Source organism: Cydia pomonella, chromosome 15 (genome assembly GCF_033807575.1).
Source record: "Cydia pomonella isolate Wapato2018A chromosome 15, ilCydPomo1, whole genome shotgun sequence".
NCBI classification, from domain to species: domain Eukaryota; kingdom Metazoa; phylum Arthropoda; class Insecta; order Lepidoptera; family Tortricidae; genus Cydia; species Cydia pomonella.
In genome coordinates, this window is record NC_084717.1 from 11,761,121 (window position 1) to 11,789,054 (window position 27,934).

The 27,934-nt window shown below is 37.9% G+C and overlaps 1 protein-coding gene across 7 annotated transcripts in view; it reads right to left on the reverse strand.

Annotated features, from left to right (window-relative positions):
- The window catches only part of LOC133525834 (serine/threonine-protein kinase minibrain), a 211,938-nt gene that overhangs the window by 8,537 nt on the left and 175,467 nt on the right, over positions 1 to 27,934 (reverse strand). For 6 of the 7 annotated variants that reach the window (XR_009800638.1, XM_061862236.1, XM_061862239.1 and 3 more), the window contains exons 4-11: positions 14,325 to 14,513; positions 13,825 to 13,972; positions 10,529 to 10,702; positions 9,702 to 9,814; positions 7,836 to 8,045; positions 7,408 to 7,496; positions 5,127 to 5,256; positions 3,261 to 3,396 (exon numbers count right to left, since the gene is read on the reverse strand). Coding sequence is in view for 6 of the 7 variants with exons in the window: in XM_061862236.1 (XP_061718220.1) it covers positions 3,261 to 3,396; positions 5,127 to 5,256; positions 7,408 to 7,496; positions 7,836 to 8,045; positions 9,702 to 9,814; positions 10,529 to 10,702; positions 13,825 to 13,972; positions 14,325 to 14,513 (1,189 nt within the window). In the remaining variant the exon portion in view is untranslated. The remainder of the gene's footprint in view (positions 1 to 3,260; positions 3,397 to 5,126; positions 5,257 to 7,407; positions 7,497 to 7,835; positions 8,046 to 9,701; positions 9,815 to 10,528; positions 10,703 to 13,824; positions 13,973 to 14,324; positions 14,514 to 27,934) is intronic. The other variant, XM_061862237.1, reaches the window with a different exon arrangement.

Sequence of the window (27,934 nt, forward strand, 5' to 3'; positions counted from 1 at the left end):
AGTTAATTTTTCTTGGGAGTGTTGACTTTGAGTCCCGAGTAAGCGAAAGACTATAATTTAATCACGAGCGAAGGAGTGATTCTAAGATAGAATCTTGAGCGTAGCGAGGGACTCAAAAACACGAGATGTAAAATAACTTTGCTCTCGTGTGACACATACAACTTTTCACCTCAGTAGTGAGAACATATTAAAGGTTAAAAAAAATTCAACATTAAGTAAAGTTTTTAGTCCTGTATTCATGACCTTCACTAAATTAAAAAAGCTACTTTGTCTCACTCCCTGGCGTGAGGAAAGTCGCACTTTCTACACTCCCTGGAGTGACGAAAGTAGGCTTGTTCGAGCTGCTGAGGTGAATATTAAATTGTTTCACTGTACTTAACATATGCGGAATGTACTCTGGACAACATTCAATGTCTTATGAAATAAAAACAACACAGTTATTTTTTATACATTTTCATGTTTTTAATAATGTATTTAACAACGTTAGGGATCATAGGGATCTTTTGTGCAATTGTTCCCTTAGAAAAGATATAGTTTACTCCAATGTGAGATTTTTAACGGCAGTTATAGTACTGCCGTTAAAAATCACGCATATGTCACATTCCCATCCGTTGGACCATTGGTGTTCTCTAAATAATAATTGCCAAAAATGTCCATTTTTAGTGATATATGATTACTAATCATTGATTAGTCCCCCATAAATCCCATAATGTAAAAATAGCCGTTTTTTACATTTTTGACTAAATGACGTTCCCGCATTATCAAGTTATGTTTTATTATCAGAGACAGTGGATTTAACTACTTTAACTATTCTTGAACGTTTGCCGATGCCCATATCCAATTTTACTGCCACATTTGAATCTTCTCGTGTACAGTCAGCATCAATAGTAGCGGATGAAACAACGCGCCAAATGTATGTACGTATGTATGTAACTTTATTGCACATAAACAGGTTAACATAAAACAGACAAAACAAAACAACAAAAAAATGGTATATACAAAGGCGAATTTATCCCTAAAAGGGATCTCTTCCAGCTAACCTTTGATAAAATGCGAAAGGATCAAACACTAACAGGTGAAAGACAACTCAATATTTACAGTAGCAATATGAGAATTTTGGATACACATAAAAGTAGCACGAGAAATCAATAATAATAAAATAAAATAATAAGTAGTAAACTATAACAAGTACATAAACAAATGTATTATATTCGGGTTAACTTTTCCAGATAAAATTCACTTTCACAAGTATATCTTTTAATTGTTCTATATATATATATATATATATATAGGTATATTCGCTATGTGCACGACTGTCACGCAACCTAGCGTCCGCAAGTCTAGGGAAAAACGTCAATGCACTACATCTTATAAAACGACTCCAAAACTAAAAACTACTGAACAATACGACTTCCATCTATCAATAGAGTGATTCTTGGGGAAGGTTTAGGTATACTCGTATAACTTGTTAAGGTTTTGTGTAAATTGTTTGAAATATAACGATGTTGTCGGAAAAAATCACGCTGGCTAGGAGCTTTAATCGAAAACGCTGCCTAATCCATTTGAGCTATAACAACACAATGTATGGGGTTTCATGGGTTTCATGGGTCTACAAAAAAATCCGTGAAGTTGAATGTCTATCTTTTAAGGATAACTTACTATACCCATTCTTAACTTCTAGAAAAAGAGCATATAATATGTGGCATTTACACGGATACAGTATTAATAATTATCAAATTAAATAGGTTAGTTATATTAAGCATTTCATACAGATTACAATCGTCCCCTACACCATACAATTTAAATTAATATTCAGGAGTAATCGTAAATTAAAGTTTCATTTCAAGCCATGTAACTTGTACGAAATGTTAAAGACGCTATCCGCAATTAGTTCTAATTTTTACCACCTTATGCGCTGGGATCGCTTTACTTATCCCCACCATGCACTTCGCACGGTCCCAGCAGAACCAACAATTTTTGTTAAGCTGTTACAGAATGTGTAGATACTTTTGACGCATTGTTTAATCCGTTACTTTTCATGCTGACAGTACCTACTCTCTGTAATATTTTGTGACTCAGTGAGCCTTCATTTTCTTTAATCGAACTCTCCCAGAAAACTAGCTAATGCTGGAATGTTTCCTTGAACCAGACTTTCTAGCGGTAGTTTTTATAAAGAAAAATGATGCAATAGTACATTACTATAGAGGACGGGAAACGAAGGGTTGCAGGCCAAGTAGATATAGACGGCCGAGCGTAGCGAGGACGGATACGCGGTCGGCAACCCCGTTTCCCGCCGAGATTTGTATAGTGCTTTTCTCAAACTTGCAATGAAATGATTAAAAAAAAAATAGGATGATTATGATTGTTTCATGTCCTAATGTGATAATATTAAACAAACACAAAAAAGACAAAATAAATGAAATAAAAGCATACTGGCAGAATTTTGGTCATAGGTTTTTTATGGGTGAATGCCATGACGTGCCATAATTTGACGTTTAAAAACAAAAGAAGGTTGTCTGACAGGCCTAGGTGTGTAAGGCTGTATGAGATTCCTTTACATATCATCTTCACTCATCGCACCTTATATGTAGTATTTCCGGACCTAATTTGAAGTAAGTCATGTCAACATTTCATTACAAGTTTGAGAAAAAATATTATAAATAGACCTTCAGCCGTAACCCGTTTCCACAAAATGTTTTACTATCTTCGCTTACGGCCATAGGGAAATAGTATTGGCGAAATTACATGCTGTTTCGCGACTGTGTTGTTCTAGATTGACCATACTTTTAAGAGAAAGAATCCAATGCCCATGAAACTTACCGGATTAATTGAGAGATATAATTTAAATTGGCGGTGAGATATAATTTCAGTTTACTTTTACTTTACTTTATACATGTTCAAAACTTTGTCCAGATTTCACTCTGCATACGTTACTCAACAGAAATCGCAAATACTGTACACAATCCAATTTAATTTCATTACTTCGTAATCTCACAATCTCAATCTCTTAAGGAAAACCATGATCTTATCAACAATTTATATGTACTATACTTATGTATTTGTTTAGAAAACATCTATGGTTTATTCATATTTCAGAGAAAACCTTCAAAAAAAATGATCTGTCATAATATTCGTTTACATTATTTACAATTTCTGTATTAGATTTGCGATGTGAACGGGAGCTCGTGGCTCTGTACAGTGAAGTTGCGCGTCCAGTAGGCCCGCCTGGCACTCGGGCCAGTGCGGCGGCAGAGACTGACCGTGCTGGTGGTGCTGCTGTGCCTGCTGCGTGTTGGTGGCCTCGTCGGCCGTGCGCTTGAAGAAGTTGTGTTGTAGCGCGTAGTAGGGTGTCACGCGCTGCTTGGGGTCGTACTCTAGCATACGGAGAATTAGGTCCTGGAAATATTACATCATGGTCAAATTTTTCGTTCAACTAAGTCGTTAGTTTATATAATTAAACATTTTTTAACAATTCATCGCGAATAATCGCGTCGATCAAGGCTTTTTTTTAATGATCGTTTACTGTTTTCATGAAACGTGTCATTATGTTTCCACATATTTTTATGTTACTTTGCTAAAAAGTGGCAACAGAGCGTGCTATTAAAGTTGGGACTTGTGGACAGTAAGTAGTCAGAGCTATAAAATCACCGAACCTCGTTTTGTCCGTTTGAATTATTCGAGACAATGTCATCATTATTTTCGCAGAATAAGAAATTTAATACTAGCTAAAGCCTACACAGCACTATGGAATGCAAATATTCGGTTATAACCGATTATTCTAGCCTAATCACATAACCGGTTATTGGAATTTTGTAATAACCGAATTCGATTATTTTCGGTTATTTTTTCTATGAATGATATTTTGGCAATAACTTATAATGTCGATACTGTTTCAATATTAGTAAGTTTCTGGGTGCCGATTATAACCATTGCATTCATTTGAAGAATAATGGCGTAATAAAATTAGTTTCAGTACAATTCTGGGGCCACTTTTCTGGTTAATAAAAGTATCAAAAGTGCAAATTTTGTATATTTACAAGATAACTAAACACCACGAGTACCACGACGAAGGATAATAATGAGTGAGTTTTGTGTAAGTTATTTTGTAAGTTTTGTGTAAGTTAGAAGGCCAATTTATATTTTGTTGATTGAATCCTACGTTACTTTTGAATGTTAAATTGAACAATTATATATGAAAAATCGCTAATTTGATTGTCAATATCTCTATTTAATTATGGTGTGTTACCAAGTTTGCTTACTTACTTATTTCAGTTGCTAGTTGGTTTAATTTTATTGCTTTTATGTAATTTTGATTATTGAGAAAAACATTTATGCAGCAAATACAATACAGATTATTAAAGTAGAAATTAAATAAATAAATATAGGATACAAAAAAATTACTATGATAATGAATTCATAAGTCAGTCTGTCAGTCGGAGTGTGGAAGGGCGGCACCATCATCGAAACCAAATAACTTCGCTGCTGGCTTCCATTTGCTTTAATGTTGATTTGGTTGTGATACTTGTGATAGATATTTACATTGTTGATCGTAAAACTAAAAAGTATAATTTAAAAAACTCATTAAAATTAATAAAGAAAATCAAAGCAAGGTTTAGGTTTCATTAATACTGCTTATCTTATGATTTTACGTCACGTAGAACTAGATTTATACGTAATTTTTAATAAACGTTGAATAACCGATAATAAACGAATATTCGGTTATTTTTCGGCCGTAACCGAAACCGGTTATGAAATTAGGCCGGTTATTGCATTCCCTACACAGCACTATAGGATTGTTAACTAGATGAATCCAACTTCATAATGGGCATTTGACTTTTACGGCGGATAGAAAAGACAAAACAAATTAAAATAAAGACCACCCTCGAAAGCGAACCAGCGATCTGGGGACCCAGTCAACGTCAAATGAAACTTAAATTATGGATGGAAATCAGCACGTGACTTTTCGGAGCATCTGTCATTCCGATATATTTTTTCTTTTCGTTTGGCGTTTGTCGACGTACGATTGTCATCTCGGCTCGACCCCCCGATCTTACGGTCTCGAGAGGTGCTTTCCCTGGACTGGCTGAAGGATAATACTGGGCGGGTAGGAAGGGTAGACGCGTCACCTTAAACTTAAGATAGTCCGAGACGGAGTGTCCGGGCTCGCCGCGGCGCCGCGCCGCGGGCCCGCCGCCCTCGACGCCGAGGATGTCGTGCAGCCGCCGCGTGCCCGCCGCGCGGTACTTCCTGTAACCACTGCACACCTTACTCTTGCTGCCAGTACACACAGTGCCAGTGCATGGACTGCCCGCGACCCCGACCGGTCCATGCACGTCGAGAACGCAGAAAATCGACAAGTAAAATAGCACATTGTGATACAAGTGAGCTAAGTTGGTCATTACGAGGCGATATTGTGCGCGCGATAAGAAAGCCGATGTGTTTAATGACCAATTAACTCGCGTGTCATACGACGTTTTTCAACACACTTGCGAAGAAAAATAAGAAAATGTAATATTAAGAAAATTTTAATTGCTAAAACAGTCAGTAAGCAGTGTTGCATCTGTCATACTGCTTGCCGGCCCTCGACCCAGCCGCTGGCTGCCCGGCCGGCGCCTCGCCCCAAGTCCATGTTGTGAAATCTACTCGACCAACTAAACTTTTGAACACCAAGAACACCTAAAGGCGTCGTAACTAGTCGTGCCCACAGCGCCAAGGACAACTATAGGTGTTATAGCGGACGCCGTCAATGTAACCTTCACACACGTTCGTTCGCTTGCGCCCAGGATCTTGGCGCGTCAGTGACGTTTTTGTTTATGTTATGAGGTTAACGAAGGCTCCGTCTCCATACATATTATTAGCAATTAGTTACAATAACTCAATCGGATTATCATACATTACATTACATAATAAAAAAGCACGCGTGTGTAATAAAAACCGTTCAATAAATTCTACATTACGAGCAAATGTGTTGAAAAATAATAATAAATGGACAAATAACAATAGCTGCTGGAATTACCTATGTGTACTATACCCCATTTCATTTACCATGGCGGGATTCCACTTGAGACGGTCATTAAGAGTAAACAATACGACAGCAAAAGATACCCGGCAAACTTTTTTGCGGCGTGGTGTCTTACATGTACCTGTCCAGTCTTGATCCTTTAGTGCTTTTTTTGACCACACGCTGGGTTGGAAGAGCTGATCTCGTAAAGCAATTGTTAAAACAATAGATCAACATTATGGTTCTCTTTTTGCAGTTTCAAGTGGAATCCTGCCATGGTAAATGGAATGGGGTCCATCCTTATGATACCGGTTTACGAAAAATCATGTAAGTTCATATTGTAGGTCGGTCGCACCGACCACAATTAACTAATAATAGGCGGACTGATCGACGCCAATCGGCAGAGAACTATGAAACTTAACGAACTTTTAGCGGTGATGGAAGGTCCGATGTGAATGTGACCGACCCTAAATCATTTCAAACATTTAACATTTGATGCAGATTAGCGCCCCAGACGGGCTACAGTGACAGAATAGATCACAATTTTAATGTACACTATTGGTTAATTTTGTTTATTTAAACTTTATTGAACTATAAAAAGTACAAATGGCGGAATTAATGCCTTGAGGCATTGAGTCCGCCATTTGTACTTATTTTTATGGACTTAATGCCTTGAGGCATTCTCTGCCAGTCAACCATAGGGCAAAACAGTAATTCAGAAATCCTTAGAAACCTAAAAGCAATTTTGGATAGCTATTAACAATTTTGGACATACATTGACAACATTATAAACTGAAAAGCCCGCCAATTATTTAGGGAAATAGGATTTCTGAATTATTTTTCTTGAATTATTAGAGAATTCCTGTTTTGCCCTATGGTTGACTGGTAGAGAATGCCTTAATTAAGTCCGCCATTTGTACTTATTTTTATTGTGCAATAAAGTTCTAATAAATAAAGGGTAAAGCTATCTCAGATAAACTGAAATAAATGTTGTATACTAAGAAAAAAGTGACCAAGGCCTCCAGTGGTGGCTGAGTAGCTCGGGCACCTGCCGCGATAGCAGAGAACGCTGGTTCGATTCCAGCCTGGGCCACTGGTGGCCTTGGCCACTTTTTCTTAGTGTATGACATTTATTTCAGTTTATAATTTATATAGAAGTTTCTTTTTTTTTATCTGTGTAAGATTGTCCCCAAATAGTAAGGAGGTTCTAACTTCTAACAATAATTATCTGATCTGATAAGTTAAGTCTTATATATATATATTTATTCTCAACAATAATTATTATGAACGGCAATGTACTTTGATACCTTCTTCAATTTATTATGGTAAGTAATCCTAAAGTTTATATTCTAGATGCCTACCTAGAACCTATATTATTTGTCAAAGAAGTCGGGATAAAAACATACCTCCCATCTTTCCCGTTGACTTTCTTCAAAACATAACCGCCACCTTCTGACGCCGGTAGTTTATCGAAGAATTTTCTGGTTTTATGAGCCTGAAAAAATATTTTTTTCATAATAAATGATGTTTTATGTTAATTAATTGTCGTATAATCTATTATACAACTTTCGATGATCAGTTTTAATTCAGCAGAACAAAAATGTTTGCAACAAATAGCTTGTTTATCTATCCAGTGATCTGCCGATTATTTTTTTGGTTTGTCACTCGTTTGAGCTGTGAGAATCCCCATATACAGCTGATCGGCCACGGTGGTAACTTTCTTGGTCTAGTAGATGATGCGATGGCAGGCTTAGCAACTCAGGGATCTCGTTCATCTGATTAATCTTGTTGCAACTAAACATGGATCTGATCGTATGCATATAGTCTAACTAACCTGATCTAATAAGTGATCCGGCGGCATGCCCAGCACCTCAACGATCTTGTTCATCTGGTCAATCTCGTTGGCTCCACTGAACAATGGTTCGCCCGTATGCATCTCAACCAGTATGCAGCCCAGCGACCACATGTCTATCGCAAGGTCGTAAGGTATGCCCAGTAGGACCTCCGGTGATCGGTAGAACCTTGACTGGATGTATTGGTATATCTGGAATGTTACAAATTTACATTTCACTAAAGACAACCATTTTTCACGTGTATACACTTCTGGTCAAAACTTTAGAAATTAATTTTACGCTATTAAAAAAAAAACGTATGGCTGCGATCCCTAGTATCAATCATCACGCATTTCATTAAGTAAGTAAACACTTTATTGTACGAGAAAAAAGAAATATTGATTACATCAGATAGAACATAATTGTGTAGTACAGTCAGCATCAAAAGTAGCGGATGAAACAAAGCGCCAAAAGTATCTGATATTCCAGATGACTTTTCCAATTATAGATAAATTTCTAAAATTCGGGTCCAAAGGTATCTTTTACAGTCTTAGTTGTTTTATATTAAAGATATCACTTTTTGTTAAGCTGTTACGGAATGAAGATACTTATGAAGCGTTATTTGATCCGCTACTTTTGATGCTGACTGTACAAAGGCGTTAATATCTCCATCATAAGAAAACTCTTTTGATTCGAAATCTATAATTGGGTGCTTGACACATGTTGAATATTATAACAAAATTTAGCTAAATGGATAGAAAATGAGCCATCCATTAAAAAAAAGTGGAATTTAAAAATATATATTGAGATTATACAAAAAATAAAGGCTCCAAATTAAAAAAAAATTTGTTTTCAACTTTCAAAAAGAAAATGAAAATAGTAGCATTCGATTCCTTACATTTTATTGCAAAATAAATTGTAAGACAACTATGTATATACATAAACGCAATATTTTAGGGTCAAAATGGCAATTTTCTTAATCTTCCAAACATTTAGGACAGACTAATGTAATGTGACGTCACATTACAATATATCATTTTGTTAGAGGCATTTCAATCGTCAAGTGCGAGCGTCAGACTTTAACTCTTATTTCTGACCTGTGTTGCTTAAATGCCATGAGTCCTATATAGACGTTTGATCCTCAGGAAAATCGAGATCGATTGACATTATTTACAAGAAACTGTCAAATAGCCAATTATTTCTACACATTTCAACCATATTGCATTTAAATAAGCAATTTTGATATGCATCGACACATATCGAGTCGATACAATAACCAAAACCTATTATGCTTGAGTGTTTGATAATTATTTTTATTATTTCTTGAAAAACAATCTAGGAAAATAGATCCAGTTTTCAGTTCGCATTTACAAGTCACGCGTCGAATGAAAACCACCCATTAATAGTCCTACTAAATGCATTAATATATTGCATCACACGTTAGTGAATAACCTCTTTCGCAGTGCAAGGAACATTAACGTAGTCGAGACGCAGTTGGCGATAACCTCAGAGTACGAGTATCGAATCACACGGCCTGTGTGTGATTTATCTTTGCAATTAGAATTTACTAGGAACGGTCTATAAATCGGGACTAGTTATTAGAAATGTGGTTGATATCTCTCATATTGCATATTAGGCTTTACTCTAAGGCTTTAAGACTTAAAAGTCAGTGTAGGTTGCATGACGTATGCGAGCGTGAATAGAAGAAGGCAATATAGGTTAAAAGTCGATTTCGGCTTTAATTTTCGAGAGCTGAAATAGATTGCATTCGAGATTTAAGATTTCTATTTTATACTCTGGGTTCAGGATTAATGCTACTCTTTCTATAAATTATAATTAAGTTATCACTAATCTATTAATGTACTCACCCTTTGGCCTAGTTGACACGAACTTCCGAAGTCTACTATCTTAATGGCTGACCTTTTAGGGTTGCATAATAGTATATTTTCAGGCTTAAGATCACAGTGAATTATATTTAGTTCTGAAAATGAAAATATGGTTTAATTAGAAACTCACTAAAATGTATTTCGTTACTTAAACGTTAATCACAGTAGATAACATAGCCCACAGTTTCATAAAAATAATAATAATTAAATAATAATAAAATGCCTAATCTAAGACACAAGATAAATAAAGAGATAATAATTCATAAACAACAATCTTAAAAGAATACGGTATAAATCGAGATCCAAGATTTGTCTTCTCTCTTCAGGACCGAATTCAAATTTTTTTGCATATTTGCCAACAGCAGAATATCTACCCCAAAAATTGACTTTCAGGTCAAATTCTCTAACCAACTGCGATGCAAAATCAGCAATAAAGTTTATAAACTCTTTGATACTACAGTGGGGAAGCAATGTTCGGGCAAGAACTCGGTATATGTTAACTTGGTAGTTGTTATCACAAAGTTCATCTTAAAGATACCCCCCCAGTTGACGGTGTACATCTATATAGATATAGTTCCTGTTACTAGGTGATTGGGTAAATTCTTAGTATGCACGTTAGGGCGAATGAGAAAATCCATAAAATCCGAAAGAAAACCAATATTTTGTGCGCTACACTTCTACTCTGGCAACACTTACGAAGACGCTTTAAAGTGACTGGTCGAGTAGAAAGTCGTGATTTTTGGATCTATCCCACTTCCAAGTTTTTACCAACACGGCATGATACAAATTAAAGTATTTAGTTGACTCACCAGGTTGACTAAGGAAGAGTAGCGCTGTGCACAGTTGTTGCGCGAATTTCCGCGTGAGGTTGAGCGAGACGCCGCGAAAGTTGGTGTTCCGCAGCAGGTCGTAGAGGTTGTACGAGAGTAGCTCGAATACTAGGCACAGGTGGTTCCGCCACATGAAGTGACGTTTCAGTTTCACTGGAAATTATAATCATATACATATTAGTTTACCTGCGTTTTCAATTGTGGTATGTAGTTAGCGATGAATCTAAGGCCCTCTGCATACGGAGCGTAAGCGTAAGAGATGCGTAAGCTTATCGTAATACGCGACGCGTACGAGAGCGCTACAAGCACGAACAACTTCAAACAAGTCTGCACACAAAGCGTCGTCGTAGCGTAGCGTATGAAATTTCTGTCGGCATTACGACAGCCGTAGCGTAATACACGCGTAAAAAACAAAACTTCTGACATAATCAAACGACAAAAAATCTCCATCTGACGAGAATGTAAGACCGTCGATATATCCACCGAAGATATCTAACGCCAACCACTACATCATTTCAATTAATTATATTTCACTTATTAAACGATTACGCATACGCGACGCTTGGTGCCCAGAACTCTGCGCGTCTCGTACTCGTAACGTTTTTACGATACGCTTACGCTCCGTGTGCTAAGGGCCTAAACGTGACTTTAAAATTAACTGTAACCAACTCTGGTCTACGTAGGATTTGAAGTCACAACTCTGCAAGTCACACCTGCCCTTTCGTGTTTCACAGCGAATTTTGACATTACAATCGTAACGTCACTAGCGACGATGTATAACTTTGATTGATAAGTTTATAACCAAAGGTACAAGTTGGAACTCGGCGACGTGAGGCGACGGCAGATGACACGTCGCCCAGCTCGACTGCACACTAGATACGGCGCTGCGGTATGCAGTCGGTTTCGAATCTAACACACATGACGCGGCGACGAATCGCTGCGACACCAAGTCCGCAGGTGCCTTCTGCGGTCGCTACATTGCACCGGGTTCCAATTTGTAGCTTAACCAACCCGTTATTAATATGATTATTGAATGTGTATTGATAATAACAATAAACATGAGTTTTTAAAACAGCAAAAGGTTTGCTGAAATGGCGTACACTACGTGGCAGCACTGAGGATTATGTCCAGGCTCCTGTTAAAGCGCCTGATGTTCCCGACAACCTTCTCTGTATCATAACGTTTCTCGGCTCTAAGAACAATAGTTATTTGTACAACAAGAGAGCAAAGTTTGATATTTCTTCGAGTGCTTGTTTTGAGTCCCGTGCAAGCGAAAGATTCTATAATAGATTCACGAGCGTAGGGAGTGAATCTAATTTAGAATCTTGAGCGTAGTAAGGAACTCAAAAGCGCACGAGATGTAAATAACTTTGATCTCGTGTAGTACACAAAAATTTTCACGTCAGTCAGCCATAAAAAAATACAACCTGAAAAAATGTAATCCAGACGGACGGATCACTATTTCACTCATGTTTTCTGAAGGTATTCTAACAATCAACTTTAATTACCGCAATAAAACAAAACGAAAGAAATTTCAATAAAATAATACTAAAATAATGAATTAACGAACATCAATTGACAGTTCAATCGACAATATTTTTTGTAAAAAAAAAAACTTTTTAAGATCCGGTCCGAATTGCGGATACTACTATTTGTCAACTATAGTAGAGATCGTTAAAAGTAGTTAAGTAGAATTATTTACTGCGTAACAATTGCGTAAATTTGTATAAGTTCATTGTGTTGATTGTATAATAAAATACGTAAAATATGGTGTTTTTATTAAATTTTAAACTTTTATTCCATTAATTAATTATAACGAATGAAGACTCATAGGGTGTTTTGGAACGATGCGGTCTGACTTATTTCGGAGGTCTATTATAAACCGTCAATATACCGTTGAATTACGTATGCACTTTTTTGTCTCTTTCTTTTTGCTAATGATGTGAAAGGGATAAAGACAATAGAATCCAAATATTTCGAACTTGTATTAGGCCCCCGCACGTTGAAATGACATTCGAATCTAAAGGTCACATAAATGTTATTTTGTCTCACTCAGTGAGAAAAATGCGATTTTGCTCACTGTTTTTAAGCAGCAAATTACCCTTGTTCGAGCTGCTGACGTGAAAATTATATTGACACACTACTATTTATTTATTTGTGTTTATCTGTCTCACACAAGGACTGCCTTTCAAGAAACGGAAAACGTCAAAAATGTATTTATTGAATAGAATAGTATAATAGTAGAGCCGCTTTTAAGGAGTTTATCTCTGTTTTTATAATATACATATTTATATTACTGAATTTCCGTAATATATAAAAAAAACTGCAGTAACACAAACATCTTGTGCCATTGTGTAGCAACTTTGTTTCTTACAGTTCACAGAGCTGATTAGAAAACTAGATATATTTACAGGTGCGACTTTAATACTTGATGACCTGTTACAATGCTACTAAATAAAACACATAGTCCCGCTATTTAATCACTTTGCAGGGCGTGTTTTATTGCTTTATCCTCTTTAATGTGTGAATGCACCTCTAAAGAGCAAGAACCATTTACAATCGGCTTATAATAAACGTCTGTACCGAATAGCGAAGCTAAGCTTTAACGTAATTAACCAAAACGTTGTTCTTGAAACCAACTTATACTTCTTAGATTTTAGCTCTTATACGAGAAGCATTGGTGATTTCGATGTTTTTATTAATGGGGGAGGGGAGATAGAACATAAATAGTACATGAAAGGCAAATGCTTATACCTACTAAAACTTGAATTGATTAACAGATTTCAGCTGTTGATTCATGGCAGCAAAAGAATTAACGCACCCAAACGCAAGCCAGAGGGGAAACTAGTAGACTATACAGCGCGTATTTTTGATACGACCACATAATCAAAGGGCAGTTAGTTTAGGCTGTAATTAACACACTTTCAAAGGTTTAAAAAAAACATGGATGACTTTTATTTTTGCATCAAAAATAATTCAGCAAGCAATGTATCACTACTGTTTTGTAACTCAAAACGTCTCATTAATGACGCGACGTCAGAACTGTCACAAATGATCACGATGTACGAAATACATTACTGCTCGAAAAAAATGCAAAATTAATTATGCTCTAAGTGTAGTGTAGTCTATGGTAGTGAAGACTAAACTAAAAAAATCTTTCAGAATTGTTTTATAGCACTAGACCTACGTAAGTTTGAGGTTATATCAAAAATACACACTGTATAGTAAATTTAATGTCATTTCAATACAAAAAGGAAAATAATTTAATAACTCACCTATATAATACTTATTTTCAGCATCTGCTCTGTTCATCATTTCTAGTAACTTGACTTCTATTTGTGCCTGATTTAGGAAGGGTTTCTTATTCTTAATTATTTTAATCGCTACTTGACACTGCTCCTCATGATCATACGCTTTCACAACCTGAAATAGTAAAATAAAAGTTATCACACTTTGCTTTCGCAAACTCCATTAGATTGAATCTTAGTTTATATATACAAATCTTAGCAGAAGAGTCTACAATTTTTATTGCCACAGTGTAAGTAGGTACCTTAGATAAGTTCAGGTTGGCCAGAAGTTTAGATTTTATGGCTGCTGACGCAGTCGTGCAGCAGTCGTGATCTAGGTGTTTGGCTCTTTCGCTATCTTTCCGCGAGCCATACTCGTAATGTAAAATAAGCTACTCATCTTGCGTGACGATGAATGTGTGTCAATCAGTGCTTGCATGCGCTTTTTTGACAAATATTAAATAAAGTTGGATTATAATAGGTCTTACCTGTCCAAAAGATCCCTTCCCTATAGGTGAGGAGATCTCATACCGGTCGAGGAACTTCTCGCCCTGTTTGATGATGTAGTCGTGGTTGTCGTCGTCGTACCCGTCGTTGTACAACTTCCGCTCCTTCTTGTGCGAGCCATCCTCGCCCAGGTACTGTTGCGCTCTCCGCTTCTTTTTTGCGTAATATACCTGATAACAACGAGAAATAATGGGTATTTATGAATGTACAAAATAGTGTTGAGTAGTTGTAGCAAAATTGCTACATATGTATCAACATCAGTCGGTTTATTTTTGAACTTCTCCAGTGGCTAGCAGTTTGCTCGCTCAGTTCTCTTTCTGTTGTCTCTCTATGCGGTTTCATAATTCAGGCGTTGATGATTAGATGGCGCTGTATCACATTGGTCGTTGATGAGTTTGTTTTACCTTATGGCCTATTTTGAATGTGATTTATGGCAGGCTGAAAATAGGATGTAACTTTTGAGGGGGGCTGATTTTGAATAAAAAAAATTGGAAGGTTTTCGCAAGATGGAATTGAGGTTTTTGTTTTGGGAAAAAAGTCAGAGGATTTTGGGGAGAAGAGCGAAGTCAAGTTTGTTGATTGTTTGCCATTTTTGTGTTGATAGAAAAGTATTGGATCACATCTGCTTAAAGTTCCACCGAAAGGGTGTGTGTGGCGTGACAGTGCTATCCTGTGTTCGTTTTAGTTTACATCGTGAACGCCAGTGTTCCCTTTTGAAACCCAGGGGCTAGCGTTTCACTCAGATCTGGCCACGTGAATTCACCAGCAACAACTTGTGCAATAGCGTGTGGCGTATTTGCCGCCAAGGCTCAGAGGCACGTATTTTTTGACCCTCCTGTCGATTTCCAAATTCCGGGAGGGCTTCAACGAAACCACCAGGTGAGGACCCGGGCCCGTTTATCACGAGGCTCGCCAGGTGACATCGGGGTTCACTACCGTTAAGCGCCCACCTCGATTTAACCCATTCGAGACGGATTCAAGTTTTCATCGATATTCATTCTAAATTTTTTAAAGTTCTAACCCTTTTTTTTATTCTGATTTGCCTTCTCCAAATTGTTAACCATTTATGTGTTCTTACGCTCTTTTTTTATTTTTGTTAAATTCCTGTAGATGTCTGCAACCCGCATTTTCCTTAAATTATTTATTTTCTAAATTCCAAAACTGCTCCAATAGTCGAGCCACTACATTTTCGGCGTGAAAGCTAGGTTTCCTTCATACACTTTTCTCAACCATCACTCCATTTCATTCGCCCCATTAAACATTTTTTTTTCCCTCAGACAATTTTCACCCGATTCCTTTTTTATTCTATATTTCAATAGCCTTTATACGGAGAGCAGGGATCATCTTAATATTGTTTAGGATACTGTTTAGATTGTGTTCCGTGTTTTATCTGTAGATTTTTCGGTCAAAATATTTGTCAAAAATATATAGTGTAAAAGGTTCGTCAATTGACAAGTGTTATATATTTTTTTGCATAAATGTTTAAAATTAAACGTATTCTGTGAAGTGACCTTGTTTCACTGCAGTAGTATAAGGGTTTTTGTAAGTGTCCAGTAAAATTGTCCTAGATCAGCGAGACAGGAGTCTCGGAGTCGAAAATAGGATGTGTCGACTGTACATCGGATAGGCTACTATAGAACTTGATTCCAACCGATTTGCGAATTGAGACAAATTTTCCTTTTACCTTTTTTTGAGGTGTTGAAGAACAAGCCAAGGAATATCCGGTTTACCCAAATTTAGTAATAACTATTTTTGTCTGTAAAATTCGTACAAGACCATCTACATATGCCAGTCACGAATAGAAGCAAGGTTTTCAGTTCTTGTAACATATCATCACTCGGAAGGCGTACAGGACAGGACCTACCGTGTAATTAGGTATGTACCGGCCTCGAGTAAACTAGATATCATCTACGGTATGATCAATAACGAATAAGCCATTATTGGCACACAATCAGCAGTTTTGGAAATTTGCGAGCTTAATAAGAAAAAGAAGTGACAAAAGGAAAATGTCGAAAAAGAACCCGTAGACCGTGCCGCAAACCTGTTTAAAAAGGGGTTTTAAATTAAACACCTTTTATTCGGAGTTATCTATTTTTGCCATTTCATGGTTATAATTCAGTAATAGGGATATTCGAGTGGAGGTATTTAAAATACATTAAATATTTTACGCCAGGCAAGAAAGAAAGAGTAGGTAACTTAACCGTGACGTCATCTGTTCTGTGTTTCATATAGATTCCTTAGAGGCTAATCGTTTTGATAGTTCAAAAAAGAAACTGAATTGACTGGTCAGTCCCTATTGGAACATTCTTGACGCCACTCTTGATGCAGCATTATTAGATGACTATTTAATTTATGTAGCTAATTAAGTTAAACTTCTTATTTACATGAACTTTATTTATTTGGTTATATAAAATAGAATCTGCATTTCAGAATATGTTGTTTTAAAGAATAATAATGAACTATTAAGCACCTTGATATTTGGAATATACATTTATGGTAGAAACATTTGTCCTGTCCCTCTACAATGTACTCCTCCATTACAATAAAAAGTCATCATATGCGTTATAGGAAATGATGGAGCATCCGAGAGCGAGAATTCGGCTTTCGGCTGACGGACGTTGACCCAAATACGCGTTTGACATTGATCGACGACGCGTCGCGATATGCTTATATAATGATCCTACGCTCGTACCGCTCAAATTTAGGTCTACGAAGTTCATTGCTACAGTTTGTTTAAAATATAAACAAATTTATACGTTGTTACTGCATTGACAAAATGGGTTTAAATATAAATTAAAATAAATCAATTAACACGTTGAACGCCATGGGGGGCACCGGCGACCTCACGAAGTCAACTGCAACACGCCATGGGGGGCACCGGTGACCTCGTGTTAAACCTGTTTTTAAGACGCTATCCTGCGCCACGTGTAGCAGTTATAAGCAATGCGTTGTATGCAAGGGACCGGCATGGCGCTCGTTAGTAAAACGGTGGCTTGGGACGTGGGTGCAGTTAGTGACATAGTAGATTTGTTGAAAAAATGAAAAAAACAAGGCATTTTTTTCAAATCACAGCTTTAATTCTATAATTTATATAATTAAGTATTTGCAATAATTATATAATTAATAGAAATTAATTTCAATTATCTGGAGATACACGACAATTATCAAAAAATAAGAAAAAATAAATTTCCCAATGCAGACACACACCTGATACATGCATTCCACAAAAAAAACATCATAAAAACCCAAAATTAACAAAAATAAACAAAAACAGCGTATCTTCTTGAACCAGTAGCAGGAATTGCCAAACCAAGCTATTGTCACACAATGCCAAAGCAGTTAAATTTTATATTATAAGCATATTTTAGCGGGTGCGAATGTGACAGTATAATGACCGGCACAGTGACCGGCGTGGCCGGCGGGGGGACCGGCGTGGCGTCATGGTAACGGTTTTTGAAATATGAACTTCACAGCGCCACGGGGGTCATCGGTGACCGCGAGTTTTTTTTTTTTAATAACTTTTTAACTAAACCTCCAATAACAAAATAAAATATATATCTATATACATATCAAAGTAATAATTGAATTTACATCAAGTTTTTTTTTAAGAAAAAATGAATATTTTGGTCTGGCGTTTAACGTGTTAACCTTTGAAGTAGTTTTTGCTCATAACCAAGTTTGTTACGTCACTTGAACATTGATGTGCCATCGCGTCATATGAACTATAATATCTGGCATTTACAATTGGTCATTACGCAACATGGCAATAATTCATTAGCAATTGCATAGCATTCACGGTGTGGAGGTGCGGAAGTGTCGCATATCGACGCGGCCAAACGATAACCCAAATTTCTGACTGCGACCTACATATTACAGTGAATTTTACAGGCGGGCGGCCGGCAACGGCGAGGCTTCGCTACATAGCTGCACACCTCACCGCTCCGGCTAACGCGTCTGTTTGTTTGCCGATGTTAAGCCACTCGCGCGGACATGCCATGCGACAGACGTTCTATTCAGGTAATGCTATACGGTGTGAAAAGTATAGGAACTTCTTTGGCTTCTTTGACATTCGGTAGCGGCGTGTAAAGTTTCAAGAGAAACACTTTCGAAAGAGATACAATTTCGGCGTTGCCGAAGTGTGGGGTGGGATGTTTGGCGAGGTGTAAGCGGGGTGCGGAGGGATCATCTATCATATTTGGAAATCGTGGCCAGAGTCGGAGACAAATCATCGCGGTCGCGAGTGGTGAGTTAGGCCAGTGACCGCGGCACGTGGCCGCGAGATGAGCGCGTCGGGCCGGGGAGAGACGGCGCGCGGCGGCTGTCATTGATTTTCCCCGTTTTCCCCCTACCCCGAGCCTGTTCCCCTCCCCTTCGCGTCTCACCCACTTCCAGCGCCCGATAACGAGGTTAACGGGCGACGTGAGCGTCTCCTAAACTTTAATTATACCCGTACACCCGTCGTGCATGTTTAACCCGGCCTCTATTCAGCGTTTTGTTTGCTGCACACCTGATAGCGGGACGTGATCTACTATTTCGGTACAGTTAACTATCTAATGAACGAAGCCGGAGATGGGAACTCGGAGCGCAACTCGCGGCGCCAACTTGTGTTGCGATCGCTCCGGCCGAGCTCAAATCGAATGCACTTACGACGTCTCATCTCAACGCATAGCACACAACATCGAGTGACTTATATTACCTATGTACACTCATTGTGCTCACAATACGAAGCTCATTCGGTTTTATGTCGCGAGCTTTACTAAAGATGCTGAAAATCACGTAAACTCAAGTTTATATAAATAACTAATACGCTTGCAAGAATGTGCTGAGAGATACATAATTTTAAAAGATTAAAGTGTCTGAATAAAATATGGTACCTAAATTTGACAAATGACTCGTGTCACTAGGAGTTATTCTTTGTAAACAAATAGGTAGAGACTGAAATAAAACATGTGAACGGCACGCTCAGTGAACTAGTTTCAGGCAGAAATGCGTGGGCGGTGGGGCCTGTTCCCAGATAATTGCAAATCGCCTCTTATACAAGACGGAGCCAACAAATAGAGAAACGTCCTACGCTTTATCCGCTGCGTACACATAACTTTATTACAAACACTGTTGGATTTAACAAGTTTATGATCGTAAAGGGCATCTTCCTAACGAAATAATTAACTTCGTTGGCTTAATTCGGAATGGTGTTTCATCGATATGTATTATTTTACAATTAGGTTCTCCCGGAAGAGTGAAGAACAAGAATCACTAAACAAACAAAAATAAAATTAGTATTGTCTCTATTATTAACGCTAATGGTATTGTTATGCAAGAAATTGTTCTTCGAATTCTGGTGTCACATCTACTAAACCTTCCATGTCGTATACAAATAACATCATATAGTTATACTAAATTATAGAAACTAAATCAACTATTATTATGGTAGATAAAAAAAAAATTACATCAAAGAAACACCCAAGTATTTAAAAACTTAATTTATTGTAACTTGTATTATTTGACACACAAGTTTGCTTTAATAAGGACCAAGTAAGGTGTGAATCGTTACCTGTTTTCTCAGTTCGATTTGTTGCAAATGTATGATTATGAATGAATATACCTACCGGTGCGTCATCGTCGACGAGTCCTCCGCGTGGGCGGAATAGCTTCCACCAAGGATTTACGGCGTTGGAAGCGATAAGGCCGTTATTTTATTGAGAATGTTTAGGACCGCGACTCCAAAACTTTAGAGGAGATTGAACATACGCATCCCAACAGAAGGTATCCTATCAATTGGGACATATTTTTGAGCACCCATATTTTTACACTATATATAAAAGTAAAGGTAATATAAAAATATTTGAAAAATCGTAGTCCCTTACTACGGACTACTTAAGTTTTAATCAACTGGTCTAACCAACAGTCATTTTACGGCTGTGTAAGAGCATCTTTTGATAGATCCTTAATGAAATCCGTAAAAATAAACTGCTGTCATAATTCCGTGGTTTAATTAAGACAAGAGGCGTGACCTAGAACACAATCCAGGTACCTGTGACACAGTAAATTGCTATCTCAATCACGGCTAACACACAGAAGACAATGACATTAGCAAGGCACGCGATTGGTTGAATGACCTTTAGACGGCTATTTATATTCTGAATTTGTCGGATTGGATGTTCTTTGTATTGGTTTTTTAACCTCTACGTACCGCTGATTTTGGATTCGAAAAGAATTTCAAATATTCATGAGAATAATATTGCGCGCTAGAGTCAGTCTTATGTGGTAAGTTTATTTAGATTGGGTTTGTCTAGACGAAGCCAGTCTTAAACGAGGTTGTTTAGACGTAACTGCAATCTTTCTAGCACATCTAGCAGTCTGTCTCATTACCTCCTGGGATTGGCAGATGCCTTTTAGTTTATGCCGCGGCAATAATTCTTTTTATGTAACGTGAAACCATTATGGGCGGCATTGGCTGTGTATAATTTAAATAAATGTTACATGTTTTCCATGGATGCTTGCTTAGATTGTCATTTTTCGTGGATGCTTGCTTACTTAGTTGGTTACTAAGTTCTGTTACTCGATTTGAAACCTCTTTATTTCCGTTAAAACAAATGCTACCGAAAACATAAAAATGACATAATGTGGTGGATTTGTGAGCTATAATTATATACCACACATAACAGTTATCTCGTCGTATCTATAATGAATTGGGGCATAAAAGAGAATCGTATCGCAGTAATTGCGTTGCACAAATGTGGGCACCCTAACCTAACCTACCCTAAAAATCAACCAACAATTTGTTTATCGCACAATTAATAGATACAATAGTACTCAGAGCTTCGATGACCGCAAGAGGTCTGGAAGACCACGCATCGTTCGGACCCCAGCTCTAATAACGGCAGTGAAGGCGAGAATTGCAAGAAACCCCGTCCGAAGCAAAAGTTGTTGGTAATACAGATGTCTGTGAAGAGAAGCTCCCTAAAAAAAGTTATCAACACCACACACGATTACCGCAGACAAAAAGGTCATTTGCTTAATGGACCATTAAAGACTATGAGGCTAGAGAGAAGTCGCGTGCTATTGAAGCGGTACGCACAAAATGGCCACCGAAAAATATTATTTACAGATGAAAAAAATGTCACCATTGAAGAATGTTGTAACCGCCAGAATGACAGAGTGTATGCAAAAAACGGTCAGGAAGCGATTGCGGCTGTTCCGAGAGTGCAATGAGGCCATCATCCCTCTTATGTGATGATTTGGCTGGGTGTGGCTCAGGGCTAACAGAAGTTCATTTCTGTGAAAAAAGGTGTGAAAACTGGGGCCAAAATTTACCAGGAAACCGTTCTCGAACCAATAGTGAAGCCCTTAAGCCACACCCTATTTCAAAACCAGCCATGGGTCTTTCAACAGGACTCAGCTCCTGCACATAAGGCAAAAGCAACTCAAGCCTGGTTTCGAAGGAACAAAATTAATAACTGCATCAATAAATTGCTCTAATATTTAGATTAAGATGATATTTGTAAAATTTGACGATTTAAAAGTGCTTGTTGCTAGGCCTATTTGAATAAATAATATATGACTTTATTGCCCACGAAGACTGGCCGTCTTCCAGCCCGGACCTTAACCCCCTGGATTATGGCATATGACAGGTTATTGAGGAGAAAGCCTGTGCTAAGCCCCACACAAATCTTGACTCCCTCAAGCGGGCCATAGTTAAGACAGTGACGGAATTGACAATCGTGCGTGCCGCTATTGATGACTGGCCTCGTCGTTTGGGGGCCTGTGTCAAGGCCAGAGGAGGCTATTTTGAATGATATTGTCATATGTAATTCCTGATTTTGTGTACTTCATTTTGATATATAGTTTATTCAACTTTCGTTCGTATATTTTATGTAGATAAAGATTATTGCAGTAACAGAATTTAGTAACCAACTAGGTAGATTCACGACGAGAACCATATGTTAACATCTTCTTCTTCTTCACTGGCTCAGTGACCCAAACAGGATCTTGGCCTCTGACACAAGAGAGCGCCACTCTGCCCTATCCTGCGCCACTTCACGCCAGTTGGGTATTCCGAGGGTGAACAGGTCTTTTAGGACTTCGTCACTCCAGCGGTATCTGGGACGCCCAGACGGACGTTTTCCACCCGGGTGCCCCACATACGCTCTTCTCACGGCACGATCCTCTCCCATCCTCTCTAGGTGACCGAGCCAGCGGAGTCGTGTGGCTTTGATCTCGCCAATTATATTGGGCATCGCAACCAGCTCCTCTAGCTCCCTAGTCTTCCTACGCCTCCAAGTTCCATCTTCATCTCTGATAGGTCCCAGAATCTTCCGCCAGATTTTCCTCTCGGCCACTAAGAGCTTGCTCTCTTCTTTCCGAGTCAGAGTCCAAGCTTCACAACCATACATCAAAATTGGCCTAATTACAGTCTTGTAGACACGAATCTTGGTTATCGTATGTTAACAAATAAAACAAAATGCACAATAACAATTGAAGCCGATAAGCCGCTCTTTATTCACTTTTTTTATGGGAATTATTTTTAGAGGAGGCCTTTACCTGCAGAATAACAGTATCATAATAATTCTATAATAATTTTAGTTATTTAAAAAAATACTAACACTAAAATTGTTGCGAACACTTTATTCACGATACTTACTAACAATACTACTTTTTGTAACTCTAAATTTAATTATGTAATAAATAATATTTTGATTTTATTTTATTATTATATTATTAACTAGATGGATGTTAAATTTAAAACTTGCCAATTTATATCAGAACCAACAGAACAGAATAGTTTTACATTAATTTATATCAAAATAGCATTTAAGAAAACGCAACCCTTCCTCTGAAACGATATTGTTGCTCTAAGCGGATTGCAAGGGTTGATTAGAGTGCAGAAAGAAAAACAGGACCAAATAAAACAAACACAAACAGATGCAGTCAAAAAAGAAAGGCAGGGGCGACCGACGCAAAGGTTCAAAAAAGTGTTGTTTAAGTTAATTAGTATTGCGTCTTGTAGGAGAGCAGTTATGTCAATGACATCTAATAAAGGTTTTTGTCCGACAGAGGGTCATGCCAGACAGCTCCTGCACATAGCTTTGTTTACAAGCATGACGTCACGATGACATCATCTGAAATCGTTCGACATTCCGCACAGCTCGTATATTATCTTTTTAATCAAGAGATGGACAATTTCCTTATCGTATGTATTTCAAGTGATCGATATTTTTGTCAGTTGTTAATAGACGTGTTGGTTTCTGTGTCGTATCGAGTGCAAACAAAACACGTATGCAGCAGTGGCAAACACGTGAGTCTGTCGCTATTGTTATTAATTATCCACGGTCTAGCCGACGACACCGCGCTAAGGCGGCGAGGCGGTGACGCGTTATCGTCGCCGCTGCACCGCGACACATCGCGATATCAATTAAACCTCTCGTAACTGCGCAAGTTTACATCATTAAAGGCGTAAAAAGACATTTATTGCGAGAAAATTTGTGCAATCAATTAGGAGTTTTAACGGGCGGTGGGGGTCGTGTGATGGTGTGAGAGACATGGGGGTGCGTGCGATGCAGCGGAGTGGTGTCGGGGGGTGGCAGCGCGCGCATCTGTGTGCATTCGGCATATTTACCCCGATAGTGGGCGGGCGGGTTCACTGACCCGACCCAATGCAAGGCTCGTACGTAGGCCGACGCACACGCCGGCGCGTTTCATTACTGCCACCGCACCGCACAACGATGCAAAAAGCTAACACTGCGTCAAGTGGGCACGCACGGGTTTTTAATCATCTGACAGATTCCGCATGCACTCTATGTATATTGCAATAGCCGAACGTTTAATAGCCCGGCGGTCTTATCATCTGCTTTCATGATATTAACGCATAAATTTTGTAATAAAGTTGTAATATCACTCAATTAGTCTTTCCACGAAACTACATATATTCTTAAATCTGAAAGATTGTTCATGGGTGCTCTTGTATTTGCTCAAACTTTAGTTACAAGCATAGAAATAATGCGATCTAGTGGAAAGTCTGTGAGTTATATTGTCACTACACTTTCTTATGCATAAATTCCACTTATAGTGAGTGACTCGTCATAGGAGGATAGGTAGTAAATGTAGTGTATAATTTGGTATGTTGATCTTTAGCGTTCTACAAAAATATTCTTCGACACATTTTTTTAGTAAGCCTCTAAAGCAAAGTGTTACTTTAGAAGAGAATAGCAGGGCAAGAGTTACGACAGGTCAAAGCAACCGGTCCATACAGCCTGACGAGCCATATCGATCTGGTGTTTATTTCCGCCTCCAGTACGCTAGATAACTCATTGAACATTTATAAACACACTGAAATTACTGCACGCTGAGCAACAATTCAACTAGGCAACATAAATAACGCGTAACGTAGCAATTGAATCCGAAATAAACACGTTCGCGTATCAAACGTCATAATTACAGGATAGCATTCATAAAACCCGCGGTTAACGTAGACAAACACACACACGGCTGTGCCATAAAACAGGGTATGTATACTTATGCAAAACCACCCTTGCAGCAAATCGTCGGATGCAATGCAATGCCATAACCTACCGCACGTTCCCCTCGCTGGGGCAGGTTCGGGCAGACGCATTTGACGGCTATATCCTAATAACTAAGATACTCTTGTTATTATTCATTAACACGCTGCATTGGTGCAGCGGTGTTAATGAATAATAACAATCAAAGGGGACAGAATGGGCTAGTATCATGAAACCGTATACTAAAAATATCTAGTTTTAAGCATTATGGACCGTTAAAAAAGTACTTCTCTTATGAATTAATGTCATCAATAGGGATGTTGACATGAATCGCTAATGTATGAAATGTTATGTTTTACCATAGCAAGGAATATTTAAATGCTGATCATTCAAATTAAATCATATTTTGTAAGTGTAAGTAATCAAAGCTATTTAATATAATACCGAGTATCACGTGACTGCAAACGCTAATCGGAGCGCGTTGCGTCACAGTGTCAAAAGCACCCCACATGCTGGCACTACACATGGCATGGCATGGCATTCGAAAAAATATTCGTATTGCATCTCTTTCCGTGGACATTCAAGACAAAAGGGATGCAACACGAATATTTGCCAAATTATAAAGTCAAGGGAAGTGCCAGCAATAGACAGGTGTCAAACCTGGCTACATGCACAACCTTGCAATGTCACAAAAAATTTAACTCTCATGTTAATTGTCAATTTTTTGGACAACTATTTTTACAGGTACTAAACCTAAGACAATTGTGTAACTACTTATATATAAAAATACAATCTAAAGTATATCATTACATCTGTAAGATAATATATACAATGCAGACTTTGTGAATTTATTCAGAGAACATGAGAATAGGTCAATATTTTCCAATGTTTTTAGTAGCTAATCAATCTAATCATATTAACAGCAACGGCTGTAAGCAATATTCCCATATTTACTTCAAAGTTCGTTATCTTCGAGATATTTGGCATCAAAGTTGAACAATTTTAGGCCAAAAAACTGGTTTTCTGGCCATAACTTTTTTGTTAATCAATTTAAAATTAAACTCTCCGACACATTTTTAGAGACGTCAAAGACGAACCCAAATATATAGATCTCATATATGTAAGATTCTTCATAGCAATCTAGTAACGAAAATAGTGTTTGTTTAGACAATGTTTATAAAAATCATAAAAAATAAGTATTAATTTCTTTTAAAATCCGGCAGACAAAAATGGAGATAAAAGATTAAAGAACCGATAGCCGTTTGTCTTATAATTCCATCTGTAGTGCAAATGAAGGAGTAACGACTCAAAACTCGCCAAAAATCGATGAAAACCGCGGGGAGCCCCTTAAGGCGACAGACTGAGCAGATTGGTGCGCCCGCGCGGCTCGGCCAGCAATCGCGGCCGACGCCGGCGCCACACATACCTGTCGGGCACGTACACGCTCAGATACCTCAACACCTGACTGTTGTGCAGTTTTCCTTTGAGCAGTTTAAAAATGTTATTTTAAATAAACAGAAAGACTTGGCCATCGCATGAAAACAGAATGTATCTCACAAGTAATACATATTATATTAAATTAGATTGTTTAGTGCTACTGCCAAGTCAACCAATTTATATAAAAATTAAGACAGAAGGTTCATTAAGTAGGGACTGAATCAATTATGAAATGAAATGAAAGCATTTTATTTCGGACAAAAACATCCATATTATGTTAGTAATGACTTACGGCTAAGTGTGTTATAGTAGAAAGTATAATTACAATTTGAAATGGCATGCAGAGACATCCAGTGAATAAGGATAGGGCTGTCCATCCTCTCAGCAATCACCTTCAGGAGAGTGTTGGTACTGCCCCGAACACGCTCGCTCAGGGACGCCCCCCGCTTCCGCATCACGGCTTGGAAACCGTCGGTTCTCCATGCGGCGAACATCCCCGACGCGCTGCTAAATTAACCGACTTGGTTTGGTATTACATGGATCCCACAACTATTTACGATAGATGAACTAAGTTGCGAGACTTGTTTTTTTTACAAGGTATGTTTTTTATGGCATTAAGTATATCGATAGCTGTCAAAACTGATTTATTAGTGCTAGGGACTGTAGGATATATTTTCTCAAATAATCATCCTCCTCATTACCCTAGGCTAAGGAGTAGCACCAGCAAAACAAAAGGTACTAATCATATGTTAATCGTGTAAGTGTATATAAAAACCTTAAAAATGTGTTTGAATGAAACATTTTCATGAATGCTAATTACATTCAGGCCGGGTGCCACTAATTAATCACGTCAATTAGCCGGCTTAAAACAGTTGCGGGAGCTCTTTACACTAATCTCGCGTATGCCCTAATCAGCGCTCCAAGACACAATGCCTTGCTTGAATTTTGTGTTTTTTTTTTTTTTTATTACAAAACGAAAACGTATGAAAAGAAAAACTACTATATGACGAGTCAAATTATGAGAAGTATCTATAAAAACTGAGAGGTACGATTTTTTACTATTATTTAAGCCTTAGCGGACTAGCCTGTCAAGTTCAAGGCGTCGTAAAAAGACATAATTACTGACCCAATATTAATCCTGACCTGTCTCAATAAGTGTTGTTATCTGAAGGGTCAGTGTACTCTTGTTAGGTTTTAGTTAGGACCAGTGGGTTGTTTTTACTTTATCGCGTTTTTAACGGTTTGTTTGAAAGCGTGGGCGGCCAGAGGATTACGGCGAGAGAACATTAGACACTTTTAAGTGAACCACTTTGTACAGGTGTTAAAGGTCGGTGTCGAACTTCCTCTGAATTGTTGGGAATCTGAAGGAAATAAACTGTCTCTCGGCTTCTAGTTGATGATACCTTACTCGCAGATTAGTGGGAGTGAGATGTTACGGAGACATTACCGAATATGTCTGTTTGACACTGCTGAGGCAGTCGTGGTAAGGCTACTTAATGATTGTGTTTGAAATTTTTATTGCTTCCATCAGTCAGAGATAAGGCGATTTTGAAATTAACATAAATAATAATATGAATATTATTTTTGTTCCTTAATTCAAAACCTAACCTGACCTAACTCTACCTTAATACGTACATATTTTGAGAAAACTACAATAA